This window comes from Calidris pugnax, unplaced genomic scaffold (genome assembly GCF_001431845.1).
Source record: "Calidris pugnax isolate Ruff unplaced genomic scaffold, ASM143184v1 scaffold4, whole genome shotgun sequence".
Taxonomy (NCBI): Eukaryota; Metazoa; Chordata; class Aves; order Charadriiformes; family Scolopacidae; genus Calidris; species Calidris pugnax.
In genome coordinates this window covers 8,595,796-8,610,681 of record NW_015090781.1, presented here as the reverse complement: position 1 = coordinate 8,610,681, position 14,886 = coordinate 8,595,796, and the positions used below count along the sequence as shown (strand labels likewise).

Here is a 14,886-nt window from a genome sequence, read left to right as displayed (position 1 = left end):
CTTTCCCTCCCCCCCCCCCCCCAATCTGATAGTTACTTTTATGTGTGGATATTAAGATTTCATGAGAATCAAATTTAGACTAAATTCTGGTGAGAGAAACTTAATGATATTCCTCCGTGCTGGTTGGTAGGACAAGAATGCAAAACCCTGTTCAGATGCTGCCCAAATCTTACCATCTTGCTGGTGAATAAGAGCCGTACTGTAAATGCCAGCAGAGCATTGCAAATTCCCCTGCAGTCACTGGAAACATTTTCATTGTTTCTGATGAATCTGGCACTAATGACCAACTGTCCTTATCAGCTGAAAAGTCCAATAACCTACAGTACATGAGATCTGGGTATTGAAAATCCCAACTCATCCTAATAAAGTGGCAATCCATTTAAGAGTGAACATGAAAAATGTGATTACTGCTATTTACAGCTGCCACTTATGACTAATTTTTGCTGCTGTGACAGTGTATTACTTCAAAGCCCCTTGCTGTCCCTTGGATGCTAAGGAGAGACCTGTTAGCTCAGAGAGGGAAAGTGGAATGACATCTGGGATACAATAGATCATTGCTTGCTGCATGGCCTTGCAAATACCAGTTTTACTTCTGACATTCAGAGGACAAGGGCTGATTGTAGCTGGCTGTTGCCTTAAATGTTGTGAGTGTTTGGCTTGAAGTAGAAAGTTGAAAAAGCATCTTTGGGTGGGGGGGGGAAAGCAGCAAACATCAGAAAACATCTAAGGGAATGTTCTCAAATTTGTGGTCAACTGAGAAGTGTCTTTTGAGCGTTTGTTAAGTGATACTATTAGTCACAAAACATTGCAATGAGAATAATATTGGGCTAGAAAGAAAAAAGGATCTATGAGGGTTATTTTCCTATTGATTATCCTCCTGTAGGAGAGCCTCAAAAGACACGTCCCTACGCTGGAAGCTTTTGCATGTGTGAGCATGGCTGAGGCAAGCAACAGGCTCAGGGTTGTCCTAGGGATGTATTTAATGACAGAGCTTTGCTTTTGTTATAGAAGATGGTGAAGCCGTTAGCAGCTCCTATGAATCTTATGATGAAGAAGAGAGCAGCAAAGGCAAGTCAGCAACCCATCAGTGGCCATCCACAGAGGCCACCATCGAGCTGATGAAGGACGCCCGCATCTGCGCATTCCTGTGGAGAAAGAAGTGGCTGGGACAATGGGCAAAACAGCTGTGTGTTGTCAAGGACAGCAGGTTGCTGGTGGGTAGATCCTCCACTCTCTGCCTAAAAGAACCTATTTTCATGAGCTAGGGAGGGAAGTGGCACCTCAGGTCATGTTAACTGGCTGGCCAAAACAAAGTACCTCTAGAAGCAACGCTTCAGAAACCATGTCCCAGGGATTTGGGGATCTCATTCCATTTTCAGAAGTGCCGTGGGCTTGGGGCTGCTGAAGGGGGACACAAAGGCATACTTGTGGCCAAAATCCTAAACTCCCTAAATGCCTAGAGATGCTTTTTGGGGAAACTTTTTCAGATGGTTAAGGAATGCTTATCCCACTGGCTAACCACATGCTTGACCTTCTAGCAGTATCTGTGAGAGGTATTTCAGACTGTACATGCATGTACCCAGATGTATGTGTATTGCTATACATTTAGAAATGACCTGTGTGTAGTCTGTGGACATCACAGCCTTGTAGGACCTATAGGACCTTCTTGTGTTCAGTGCATTTAATGCATGTGGTTGCACTGAGCCACTTCTAGGTGTGACTCCATGCCAGCAAGTGAGAGGGAAGGCTCCTCCTCAGGCTCTTACCTGCCTTCCAATCTTCTTTCCCCAGTGCTACAAGAGCTCTAAGGACCACAGCCCTCTGCTCGATGTGAATTTGCTGGGCTGCACTGTCATTCACAAGGAAAAGCAAGTGAGGAAGAAGGAGCACAAGCTGAAGATCATCCCCATGAATGCCGACGTCATCGTGCTGGGGCTGCAGAGTAAAGACCAGGCGGAGCAGTGGCTCAGGGTCAGTGACCCCTTTGGGGCTTGCCCTGCTGGTGCTCCCATGCTTCTACCCTGGCTTCACTGGGAGACCATATCTTATCTCAGTCCTGTCCTTGTGTGCTCTGGCTCCCTTCCTCACTGCAGGCCTGTATACAAATACACCACTTCATTTTCATGTCCTGGGATGGCCTCTTTCTGCAGCTCCTTGCTGCCTTCTGCATGTGTCAGGCTGTGGAGAGACCTCCCAGCCCAGCTGCTGCGGCAGGAGGGGTGTCTGGGGTGGGTGCCCAAGCTGAATTGGCTGAGGACAGGGGGAGATGTGGCCCTTTCCTTGGGACGGCAGCAGGAGAACGAGCCTTTGCAGACCCCGAGGTGGCAACGGGCTGCGAGGCGCCAGGGCTGCCTTCGCTGGCAGCCTCTCCACGGCTGACCCAGCTTCAGCAGCTTCTTCTGGCTGCCTGCTGCGACACCAGCAATGTCCCCGGGGTCACAGGGAACATAAACCGTGTGTCTCTGGGGCTGCTTTGGTTTTGCCTATCCTGGGTGGTAGGAGAACTACTGATCCTGTTACTGCAGCTCTCTCACAGACTATGGCTTCCCCTTCTCTACAGGTAATCCAGGAGACCAGTGGTCTGCTCTGCGAAGGAGGCAGTGAAGGCAACCAGTACATCCCAGATTCGCAGCGTCTCAGCTACCCAAAGGTACACCTTGTCTCTGCAGAGAGAACTAGCACTTAGGCTTTTCCACCCTGTTCCTTTCACAAGTAATAGTTGTAGGTGCAGTATTTTTTTTTGGTAGACTGATATGAGCATAACCAGACCCCTGTTGTGCTGAAAAGGAGCATTATTGGAACAATCTTAATTTTGCTTTGCAATCTTAATTTTGTTGGCACATCTTTCCTCCAAAAGTGACTCAGCGTTGGGCTCTCCTCCATACAGGGCAGCAGCACTATCTCGTCCAACAGGCAGTTGTGCTCACCAAGAGCTTTAGAAGTGGACATAGACCCTTAGATGCCAGGGCTTGGGCCAGTCTTTAGTCCAGGTTTAGGTGATAATCCTGGGGGAGCCGTTTGTTCTAAAACAGTGCGAGAAAAAACAAACCTTCATAAGTCTCAGGACACCCTAAATGGACCTCTTTTGGCGTCTGGTCAGTTCCTCTGCCCATGCCCTCCTATGGGAACTAGCAAATGCCCCCAGCAGCCAGGCTTCAGGGTAGGAGGCCATAGGGTGACACTGGTGGTGCCACCACATCATGTCAGAGATGAGCCCAGCCGGGGTAGTTTGTGTGCTGGATCTGCCCATGCCAGGCTGAGAAATAACAGGGAGGGCACAGCGTGAGGGGGTGGGCAGGGGATGTCTGTGTGAAAGCATCTGCTAGGGAGAAGGTGGGACCTCTTAATTTCAGAGCGGGGAAAAGGCACTTGTGGTGGGTACTGGCTGGAGGAATGGGTCACGTCCATCTGTGGAGCTTGTGTCTGGTGCTTGTTGACAGGTGGAGGTGCCCGAGAGGTACTCTGCAGCCTCCGAGAGCGGGAGCAGCACGGACGGGCACCCAGAGATGGCAGAGATAAAAGATGGTAAAAATTCACCCTGGGAATGAGGGGTAAAAGTGGGCCATCAACCCTGTATGTGCAGTGAGGGTTTCTGTAGTGTCTCATGCCACTGCCACCCCAAACCAAGTGTTTGAATTTCAGTGCTTTTTTCCATAATGAGGTGACAAGTAGATGTTGGGATTTCTCAGCAGTTAGTTAGGATCTTGGATGGGGGTGATACCTGCCCTACCACACAGATCCTGCATGGCACTGGACGAGTCACTTTGGGATGGTTTAAGGCAGCATAATTGCAACCTAAGTGACTTTCCTTAAAGATCTCTGCGGAGAAACTTGGAGTACCTGTGTGAAAGGCTGAGCTGTCTCCAGTGAGGAGTTAGACTTTGGCACTAGGGCATCAAACTCTGGGCTTTAAGCTCCATTCTCCATCTATAAGATGGGACAGGTAAGAACATTTTAAGAGGACATGCTCTGTTAGAAGGATGGTGGGACTCATCTACATATTAGAGAGAAAGAGAAATCCATGCTGAGGACTCACTGGAGTCACCCAACAGATGGAGCGTGGCTGCTGAGTCCCCCTGCACTAGCACTGCATCATTTTGTTATGCTAGAGAGAAAGAAAATCTGGAGTAAAAACATCCAACTAGATTTCTTACGAGGATTCCCTGATGAGTGCACAGCCCCAGCCATGTTCACACACTGATTGAAAACACTGATGAAAAAGCTGAAGAGGCTCTCTGGGCAAAAACTTTCCCCCTCTCTACCTTGAGTCCCTCTTTTAGAAGGGAAAAGACTTGAAGGCAGTAAATATTTATGAGTAATAGTTTTTAATTCAATTCTTTGTAGTGTAAGAAAGCAAAGGGGGGTTGGCACCTGTGCTAACAGCCTGCCTGCAGCTCCAGCAGCCTCTGGGTGTTTGGACACCATATAGATTAAGTGTGTTTGGCAGGTCACTTAACCCAGGTTACTGGTGCCATCTTGCTCATCATCTCCCTGGGCTTTGGGCTATTACAGCCTGTCCCCATGTCACAGGTGTCACAGGTTTGCCCTCTGCAGGGGACGTGTGTGCCACAGCAGTGTTGGGTGCAGGACAGCAGCACAGGCAGCTTTGGGGCAGGACACCATCTGGGACAGCGGGCTCTGTGTCTGCCTGGGAGTTGGGAAAGCAACACACGTGTCTTTTTCTTTTCTGGTAGTTAAGAAGAAAGGCACAACTGGCCTGAAACTGAGCAACCTGATGAACCTTGGGAGGAAAAAATCCAGTTCCCTGGATAGCCCAGAGAGATCCCTGGAGACTTCCAGTAAGTGGCAGCATGAATTCCCCTGCAGGGACTTGTGTCGGGGTTGGATCTCGGTGTGCAGAGCAGGATGAGCACCAGCCATCATCCTCCTCAAACCCCCATGTGCCAGGCTGTCCTGCTGCGGGAGGCGAGAGGCCACAGTCTGCTTGGTCCCTGACACTAAATCCAGTGCAGATTGTGGTGCTTCTTACACATTAAGGTGACTGTGTGGCTTACAAGGGTGGGCAATAGCTCACAGGGTGACCAAAAAGGAAGGGCAGGTAACACTAGACAAGCACACAGAAGGCATCTGTGCTGCTCTTCCTGGGCATCAGCCCAAGGTGTGGGAGTCAGAAGGGAGAGGGTTGTGTAGGTCAGCTGGTATTCACCATCTGGAACCAGCTTTGACTAACCATCTGCAGCCAACTTGCTGCTCCAAACCTAACCTGAATTGCAAGGGTCTTATTTTGAATAGATTTTTACCCTTTTCACTCTGTTTTGTATGGACAGGGGAGTTCGTCTTTCTGCTTTTGCTCTTTGTTGTTGCCTGTGGCTTTGTGTTGTGTGGTGATCTCAGAACTTACTCATCAGACAGCCCTGTGCACGCAAATGAGTTTGGATTTCCTCTCCCCGTGGGGTGGAAAACATGCCTAAGTAACCTGTGCTTGCTTGCAGGTTACCTGAACGTGCTAGTGAACAGCCAGTGGAAGTCCCGCTGGTGTCAGGTAAAAGATGGTCACCTCCATTTCTACCAGGACAAGAACCGAAGCAAACTGGCTCAGCAACCCCTGAGTTTGGCAGGTTGTGAAGTTATCCCAGAGCCAAGCCCTGATCACCTCTACTCCTTCCGCATCCTGCACAACGGGGAAGAACGGGTCATTCTGGAGGTAGGGTGTATATGTCTAACCAAGCTCTGCTTTAAGTCATCAGCTTGGGTGTCTTAGTTGGACTAAATGCCAGTGAGGTCCTCCAGAGGAACCCTTAATCCAGCAAAACAGAACCTGAAATGCGGGACTTTGGTTCATCTGCCTGCGGTTGCCCAGAAGGTGTCCCACCTTGCTGGTAGTCCAGGCCCTGTCTGATGCTGGCGCCTCCAGAGGACCATTCAGCCTTCATCTTAGGCACTCATCTTAGGATGGGATGCAGGGTCCTCTGGAGGTGCCCATCTCTTTCCACTAAAGACAGGATAATCTTGCATGATTAATTTACATGGGATGTGTTTCAGATGGCTAATGTGAGATGAGAGTGAATGCCACTTTAGGGATTTAAGCCTGTGGTTAGGAGGAACAGAGAACTTCATCTTCTGAAGATGGAGACTCCCAAAGCCATGGGTCATGCATCCCAAGTAAACTGATCACAGATCTGCCCCTGAAAGTGCAAGTGAATTCATCTCCATCTGTTACTTTCCTTTGCCTGCATCCAGGACTGTTTATCTCTAATCTTAGTTCTCTCTGACGACAGCGTGATTATAGTAGGAGGTAGACAATGTGAGCAATTTCCTGTATTTTTCCAGTGGGTGGAATATTTATAGCTAAACAACTGACTCTGAGAGCCTGCCATGAAGTTTGAAGGTGTTTTTGTTTAGCTTCTGTTTCAGGGTATGTCTGTGTCTTAAGAAATTTTGCCTAATTACAGATGTGAAGAAGAGGTGCTGGCAAAATTTACATTATGTGAATGGAAGAATCTGTATTTTGTTGGGATGTCAGACTCCATGTACAGGCTGGCTGGCTTCCCAGGGACTGAAGTCTCTGCTAAATAAAACAGATTGGGAGCTTAAAATATACCTTCCACTTTGGGATTCACTTGCCCTGAATTTCACTTTGTGCTTACTGCTCTAGCTCCTTGAATCAAAGCAAAAGATGTAAAGGTGGCTGCAGCAGCCCACTCCTTCCTGCTCCAGGTAGAAATCCCCCACTGCTGGGAAGTGCATGTGGATATTTGCTGGAGTTGACTTTGAGGCACCGTATTTAACTTTTATTTTTTTGGAAAATGTCAGACTGTTCACTACAGCTGGGAATTTGGTAATGCGTTAAAGCAAGGGGGTGTCTTTGTAGTTCTTCTCTGATCCCACGTTAAACTCTCCCCCGTGCAAACAGCCCTGGAAGGGGTTTGGGCTCCGATGTGGGGAGCTGGCAGGCTCCCTGGTGTGCTGGGATCTCCTGGAGTCGGTGTTTGGCAATCCCATTGCTGCACTCTGCTGGTGCAATACAAAACCCGCACGTCCCGCTCCAAAGCCAGCTCCTCACCAGCATCTCCAGCCACGGAGACTTCTCTTACTCCTGTAGGCAGCTGAATTGATCGTTGCTGAAAGGAAAATGCAGACTAACTAGAAATTCTAGGAAGGAGTGAAGCAAAAAGCTGCATTCATGTCTTCCAAATTTACAAATCAGTCCCTAGAATCATAGAATGGTTTGGGTTGGAAGGCACCTTAAAAATGATCTAGTTCCAACCCCCCTGCCCTGGGCAGGGACACCTCCCACCAGACCAGGTTGCCCAAAGCCCCATCCAGCCTGGCCCACCCCATACACAGAGGGGGACTTCTTTTCATGTGGTCTCAGATTTAATATAAATACCTGGTGGTTCATCTTTCCCCTTGCAAGCCCAGGGGACAGCCAGCAAGTTCCCTAGCCACGGCGAAGTTGGCCATAGCCTTGGGAGTGCAGAGGAACTGCTGCTGCAACCCATGCTGTCTCTCTGCTCACCTCCTAGGCGAAGTCCTCGGAGGAGATGGGCCACTGGCTGGGCCTCCTCTTGTCGGAGTCAGGTTCGAAGACAGACCCGGAGGAGTTTACCTACGATTACGTGGATGCTGACCGGGTGTCCTGCATCGTGAGCGCTGCGAAGAACTCGTTCTTGTACGTCAGTGGTAACGTGTGGGGGCTGCAGGGACTGGTGGAGGGGAAGCAAGCTGGAGCGGTGGGGACCTCCCTGCTGGGGAGAGGTTGGAGGCTGCAGGGTTGGGTGGTGCATTCATGGCTGTGACTTGGTTGCTTGTTTTGGGAGTACAGTGTGGGACAGAAGAGCACTTCTTCTTGTCCCACCATGACATGTCTAACCTAAGCTGTGGCTGCCACAGGGTTAGGGGCAAACTCCCAGATGGCCTTTGTGGTGGCAGGTTGGTGGGGTGGGCTTGGCTGGGGCTGTGGGGCCACACTGCTCACAGAGCTGCCGTGCCACTGGGGCAGGGCCCTTGTGCTGCTGTGCCCGAGGGCTGGGTGAGAAAGGAAGAAGCCAAGGGGAAAGGAAATGTAGCCCCTCTCTGGTGGGTGCTGCTTAATGGACAAGGGGAGCGTTGATCACGTTGCTGCACAGCTCTACCTTCTCATCTCCTGCGTCTGGCCACGTGGCCCAGCCCAGCCCCCAGGGACCACTGTGTTCAGATGCCCCAAAATTCAGTATATTGCAGCCACGCAGCGAGACCCATCCCTCCTGATGGGATGTCCCGCTGCCTCTTCACAGCTTAATGCAGAGGAAGTACTCGGAGCCCAACGCCTACATCGACAACCTGCCCAAGGGCAGGGTGCAGCAGGAGGAGCTGTACGACGACGTGGACCTCCCAGACCTGCCTGTGGTAAGATGCCCCATGCCACAGGCAGCCCCCCAGCTGCAGCCAGCTCTGCAGACACCACGGGCAAACATCTGGCCAGGGGGGACTCCAGTAGTGAAGGGGGAAGAGTTTTCAAACTCCAGCAAAGGGGATTCCCAGCCCCTGGGGAATTTTGCAATGGGGCAGAAGTGGGTGCTGGAGAAGAGTTGATAAGGAATGGGAGAGTAGATGTCAGTAGTAATGAAGGCAAACACAGGGTTACTGAGACAGGGTGGCTCCAAGTATTGCATCTCATTTGCCTTTCACAAGGTAAGGAGATAAATCACATATAGAATGGATTCTAGTTGTATGGACAACCAGTGCTTAACTTAAATTTGTACCTAGATGATAATTTTATAAATGAAACCAACAGAAATCTTTTTACCTTCTGTAATATCTACTGGAGACAGCCAAGGGCAAATCAGAGACTTTGAATTATTTGTTTCTGACCTAGACAAGATCTAGTAGATACTTTCCAATCTAAAATAGAATGGTAATGACACTGCAACTTGTGTCTCATAGCCAGATGAAATACTGAGTAACAAAATTAAGGTAAGTGCAAATAAATTGTTCCCAAATTGTACTTGTCTTGAAATCTGTTTCACATCTGAATAAGGGCTACTGGGATGGTTGAAGATCAGGGCCCATCTACAAGGAAGGGTTGAGGGAAAAACTTGCTTCATCTTCATGGGGGATCTAATACCAACCCACAGATAGTTAAAGGACAGTTTCAAAGACTATGAAACCAAACACTGTTTCAAATCCTATGAAACCAAACACTTCTTGGTAGTAGCAGATGCTAAAACAAAAAGCAATACCCCCAAGTTTCAGCTTAGAAACTCAGACTGGAGCCTAGGAAGAACTTTTTCACTGGGAGGGTTGTACAGCACTGGGCAGGTGACCACAGAGCCGGTGAGATTCGATCGGGATGCTCTAGGGATCCTCAGGCAGCTGGGATGAAACCCCAGTTTCTGTCAGCAAACAGCATGGATTATTTGGACGTAGACAGTGGTGTGTTTGGAGTCTGTCAAAATTCTTCTTGATGTCTGTGAGATCAAGTCCTGTCTGTAATAAAAAGAAAGATGGGCCATGCTGTTATCCTGGGGAAGGCCAAGGAGCTGGCAGGGGCTGCTGGATGCACAACAGTGTGAGATCCTTGCATGGTGCTGCTGCCACCAAGACCTAGTGAAGGAGAGCAGGAGGGGACTGGACTTCCCTTCAGTATACCAAAAAGCCCTGTATGGACTTAGAGAATGGGGATTTAGTTCCTGTAAGGTTTATGGAAAATACTCCAGATTGGCTGAGATGCTGCTGCTCTGCAGTGAGACTTTGCCGGTACGTCTGGCTTCAGCAGATGGACCCTTCTCAGGAGAACTTTCTCCTTTTGCAGGAAGAAGTACCCAAGAGTGAGAGCAAACCGGAGGGGGACCAAGACAGAGTGTACCTGGATCTCACCCCGGTGAAGTCCTTCCTACACTGTGCTGGCAAGAAGTCGTGTCAGCCTTCACCCCTTGGCTCACCAACCTTAGAAAGGGCTGCCAGCAAGGCTGCGGCAGAGAGCACACCCGAGACAGCCCTCGTGGCCAAGGAGGCTGAGCCCTGTAGTAAGGCCATGGAGACCACGGAGCAGGTACTGTCCTGAGCTGCACTGTGGGGCCAGGCTTCATCAGGGGGCCAGATCCCCTCCGTCCATATCATCTCACCTTGTTTCCCCTTCCCAGAAACACCCGGAGAAGCCAGAGCCTGACGAGATGCCCACACGGATGCCTGCTGTCAAAATCCAGACGCAGCAGCAGAACATCGCCTTCCCCCAGGCAGCCCCCGAGCCGCCGGCAGGCACGGTGACAGCGGGCAGTCCCCAGCTGCCTCCTGCAAACCGGCCCAAAATGCCACTGCCGGGTGAGTGGGCTGCACGGGGGGCTTGGAGGGAGGTGGTTCTCCAGCCATGAGTTTTGCCTGCTGCCACCCAGTAGCTTTACAGTGCCCGAGGGCCGATGAGTCTCCTGGTTCATGACTTTCCACACTCTTATTCATTTTGTTTCCAAGCACCCAAAAAGGGTTTTTTTCCCCTCCTGTTGTTTTTTTTTTCCCCCTGGTTTGAGCTTGTTTTGGTGGGTTGTGTTTCCAGCAGCAGCAGTGGAAACCAAGCTGGGCAAGAACAGGACGGAGGCGGAGGTGAAGAGGTTCACGGAGGAGAAGGAGCGGCTGGAGAAGGAGAAGGATGAAATCCGGGCTGAGCTCACCCAGCTGCGCAAGGAGAGGAGGGAGCTGAAGGAAATGCTCGGGGGCAACACAGGTAGAGAACAGGGCAAGGGGTGATGTGTGGGAACGAGCCAGGGTGACACCATGGGGCAGTGAATCTGGCCCACCTGGGACCAGAAGGGGCAAGGGGAAGACCTGGTGCTTGGAGCCCAACCATTTAGCCCAGATTGCACTCGAGCAAGAGCTTGCTCTGTCAGTCCCTCTTGGGGCAAAATATAAGGACATGCTCTAGTCCTTGCTTCCCAAGTTCCAGTATGGCACCAACTTACCCTTCCCTTCACAGACAAGAGCCTGGAGCAGAGGCTGAAGGAGATAGAAGAAGAGTGCAAAAGGAAGGAGAGCCGGAGGGTGGACCTGGAGTTGAGTCTGGTGGAGGTGAAGGAGAACCTGAAGAAGGCAGAGTCCGGCCCGGTGACGCTGGGCACAGCGGTGGACACCACACACCTGGAGAACGCAGCCCCCCGGGTAGGTGGGGGACAATCCTGGGCTGCACAGCAGCTTCCCAGCAGCTGGGTAGTTGCACCATCTCAGCCCACTTGATAATATAATAACTAATAATAATAATATATTATTACAATATATTATTTTTTATATTTGTGGTTTATATTTCTATTATAGATAGCAGGTCTGGGCCAAGCTCCTTCTGTGCTCAGCTGAGCCAAGGGGTGTTTTATGGGGGGTAGATTCAGGCATCTAAATCTCTTTCTGGGAATTTGGCTCCCATGAAACGGAGATGGTCATCACCTGAGTCCTGCTCTGTACCTCTGCTTGAGTCCTCACCACCACGCACACCATGGTATTTTGAAATCAGCACATCTCTCAGTGCAAGTGGATTTTCGAGCTTTCCTGGGAGATGGTGGTGAAAGGCAGCAATCTCTCTCCATAGCCTAAAGTAAAGTTAATGCAATTTCTATTATTTTTATTGTAGATTCAGGCAAAAAGTGCCAGTCCAGCAAGTAGCGCAGAGAACTCACCGGTCAATTCAGCAACAGCTTTAAAAAACCGGCCTTTGTCTGTCATGGTGACGGGGAAGGGAACAGTCCTACAGAAAGCTAAGGTAAGGTGCTGATTGATACAGGAGAAAAATCCTGGGACAGTCACTGCTTTTCTCTCCTGGCAGTGGAGAAGAGTGGTTGGGGTGGGATGGGGTTGTGGTGGGTCTCATGTCTTGGGCTGGGAAGAACCCCTAACTTGGAGCAGGACAGCCTGGGTTCCCTCTGGTCTTTTCACCTGGGCTCGCCCCGGCTGTGATTTAAATGAGTAAGTGTCTATATTGCTTATGACAGAGGGACATCCCTGACACCCACCCTGTGGCCCAAACCACTCGGGTAGCAGATGATCAGTTTGATCCTGTGACATTACAGCTGCTGTGGCTTGCCAGATTTGCCTTTTGTCTAAATTGCCCTTCTTCCTTGGCAGGAATGGGAGAAGAAGGGAGCTAGTTAGAACCACGTTTTTCAGAGATGGACTAAAGACTGGAATTGCCCATCCATGGCCAAGGGGATTCAACCATCTGTCGGTGGAGGTTGGGTGTGCAACCCAGCCCCACACCAAGCGCCTCCTCCGCGTCGCGCCAACTGCTCGGACGCAGCAATGGAGTCAACCGCTGCCGATACGAATTATCCCAAATGATCTTGCTCTCTCCAGACAAGTCCCAATCAATCACGTAGCTAAACCAGTAACAACCAGTGGCAATCCTTGCATCAAATTCCTAACCCAGTTGATGTACACAAGAATGTTACTGTACATAGGGGTGTTTTGTGTATTTCTACTCTGAAGGTTTATCAATGAGTTATTAAGGTTTCTATATTAGTGACAGTAGTGGGTTCAGAAGGGGACTCTGCTATTCTTTATACCCTGGTGGTTTTCAGTCTGTCATGGCAAATTTCAGTCAACTAAAGCCTCACCTGCCTCGCTGCCAGTAATCACTCAGCTGCAGATCATCCAGCCTTCAGATATATGTGATCATCAGATAGATACCCAAGCCTGAGCAATGCTGGAGTCACGAATGAGAAGCACACAGCAGCCTGTCCAGGGGATTTTCAATGTGTCCCGATGCATCCCAGAAATGTGCTTACCCCTACCAGCCCACTGCACATTCGCCAGAATATCAACAAAGATCCCTTCTCACCTTCTTGTGCTGTAAGCTCTGCTCCATACTGGTGGCACCAAGAGCTCTGGGCAAAGAAGATCTACCAAGCAGATTCAGTTAATTTTCTTGAAGATCTTGATCGACTTCACCTAAGGAGTTTGTTTTGGAAAAAAAAAAAAAAAAAATCATATTTGAATGCTTGTTAATAATTTGTCAAAGGCCCAGGCCTGCTCAGTTGTTGGATAGGGAAGCTGCACCCTTCAAGGCTTGCCCTTTCCCAGCAGAGGGGAGGTGGTAAAGCCATCCCTGTGCTCCCGCCCTGGCTGTGAGCTCCACTTAGCTGATGCTCTCTGGTCCCCACAGAGCTGTAGCAGGCCAAGCCAACCCCACAGCTGTACAATCTGCTGAAGACATCTCTGTGCTAAAGAGGCCCCTCCACATGGGCAGGGTTCTCCTCCAGGCCCAACAGGTGAGGTTGCACCACTGTCTCTCTGATGGGCTGCTGGCCATCTTGGTGCTGTCACCCTTATTCCCAACTTATTAAACTTAATATAGCCTTTGGGCCCTGGCAGTGTGACCCACAAAGCCCACCTCTCTCTGCCCTACCCAAGTTTTCTAATGAAAGATGTTGGACATTTGGGCCAGCTAGACTTAAAGACACGGAAATCTGAAGGGGTGTAGGGGAGGTGTCAGAAATTCATGTAAATCTCTTCCCTGTAAACTGCTGTCATGTATGATGGCCTGGAGACACATCTGATGGTCCTTCAGCCCTGGAGTCCAGCCTCAGTAACTGGGTTGAGTGTGGGGGGGCTGCAGTTGTTTTCCAACCCTGCAAAGCCAAAGCAGCACCAGGACCTTGGCTGGGTTGTTCCCGGGGTCCCACAGCTACACCAGTGAGCATCACGCAGAGCCAAGGTAAACACAGACGAGGAAAATATACCTTCCTAAACCTTGAAGACCTTTGACAGGCTTCACACAAAGCCTGGGGGGACTGTGCAGGGCTGTGACACTCAGAGGTGATGGTGGCACTGGGGTGAGTGAGGATGTGCTCCCAAGGGGCTCTCCTCTTGCTGCCACCACCATGGAGCTGAGGTGCGACAAAGCACTTGGTCAGGGTATCCTGGAGGCAAGAAAGGTGCCCTCACTCCCGTTGGGTTTTTCACTGTTGAAGTCTCTGCTGTGGTGCAGATGGAGGAACGTGCTAATCCCAGGCCTCAAGAGTTCATCAGCCCCAGCTGTCAGGCCTGTCCCTGTGCAAGGTTTGCACGTAGGGAAAACTCATGCAAATAAACCACTGAAAATTCTGGCTCAGGACCCAGGGGCCTTATCCTCTCCAAAGCTCAGGGAGGCCACAGCCACCATGAAGCCTTTGTTTTGCTCCATCATGAGCTAGCAGGAGACCCTCCCTATGCCCAAAGTGTAAGTGTGGTGCCATGCCCTCACCATATGTCCTGCTGTTGTCCTCCAGGAGTTGTCCAGACATTTCACAGTGGTACTGAGACAGCGATGGACGAGAGCAGCTCTGCTTTCGGCTCCACAGCCCCGTCACCTGCGGTGGTCCTGCTGGGATGTCTCCATCAGGGGGTGGTAAATGTAGGCAAGACCTGAGCAACACACATTTCCCCAGACACGAACCGTTAAACAATGTCTCTGTGTCCCCATTGTTTTCCTAACTCAAGGCATTTCCTCTGTTGTAACTGTGACCTATAAAGTGGCGCTTTAGAGGGTTTTATAATAAAATGTTGAGTATATAATGTTACCAGTGGTGGTTTTCCTTTCTAATATGGCTTGTCCCCGCTCTACTTTCCCATAGATTTTAAGCACATCAAACCCCTGTTAGTTACTACAAGTCCCTTAGCTACACAGTCTACAGCTGCAATGGACTATAGCTTAAATAATTTATTCCTCTATAGCGACTGCACCATCAATAAAAAAAATTTGGAGACAGCTAACCCACTAAAAAAAATAAATAGCAATAGCTCTTACGAATTGCATGACTACATGTAACAGGGTCCTGCCTGTATCTCATGTAGCTCAGTCCTCTTGCACAGAACCAGCAGAGAAACACATCCACTACCTTCCTCTGGCCACTAGATAGCCACCCTGGGCAAGGCTTGGTGCCTGCTGCAGCCACGGAAGGGAAAACCGGGATGGGGTTCAGCTGGAAA

At 50.1% G+C, this 14,886-nt stretch overlaps 1 protein-coding gene across 5 annotated transcripts in view; it reads left to right on the top strand.

Annotated features, from left to right (window-relative positions):
• Positions 1-14,462, top strand: part of AFAP1L2 (actin filament associated protein 1 like 2) — a 72,499-nt gene extending 58,037 nt beyond the window's left edge. For 2 of the 5 annotated variants that reach the window (XM_014960203.1, XM_014960180.1), the window contains 14 exons: positions 1,012-1,214; positions 1,792-1,971; positions 2,561-2,650; positions 3,441-3,525; positions 4,695-4,799; positions 5,454-5,665; positions 7,488-7,633; positions 8,238-8,349; positions 9,755-9,994; positions 10,086-10,263; positions 10,493-10,660; positions 10,910-11,091; positions 11,555-11,683; positions 12,046-14,462. In XM_014960203.1, coding sequence (XP_014815689.1) covers positions 1,012-1,214; positions 1,792-1,971; positions 2,561-2,650; positions 3,441-3,525; positions 4,695-4,799; positions 5,454-5,665; positions 7,488-7,633; positions 8,238-8,349; positions 9,755-9,994; positions 10,086-10,263; positions 10,493-10,660; positions 10,910-11,091; positions 11,555-11,683; positions 12,046-12,072 — 2,057 coding nt within the window. In that variant the 3' untranslated portion in view covers positions 12,073-14,462. Of the gene's footprint in view, positions 1-1,008; positions 1,215-1,791; positions 1,972-2,560; positions 2,651-3,440; positions 3,526-4,694; positions 4,800-5,453; positions 5,666-7,487; positions 7,634-8,237; positions 8,350-9,754; positions 9,995-10,085; positions 10,264-10,492; positions 10,661-10,909; positions 11,092-11,554; positions 11,684-12,045 lie in introns of all 5 variants that reach the window. The other 3 variants (XM_014960196.1, XM_014960173.1, XM_014960188.1) reach the window with 2 other exon arrangements.
• The last annotated feature ends 424 nt before the right edge of the window (positions 14,463-14,886 follow it).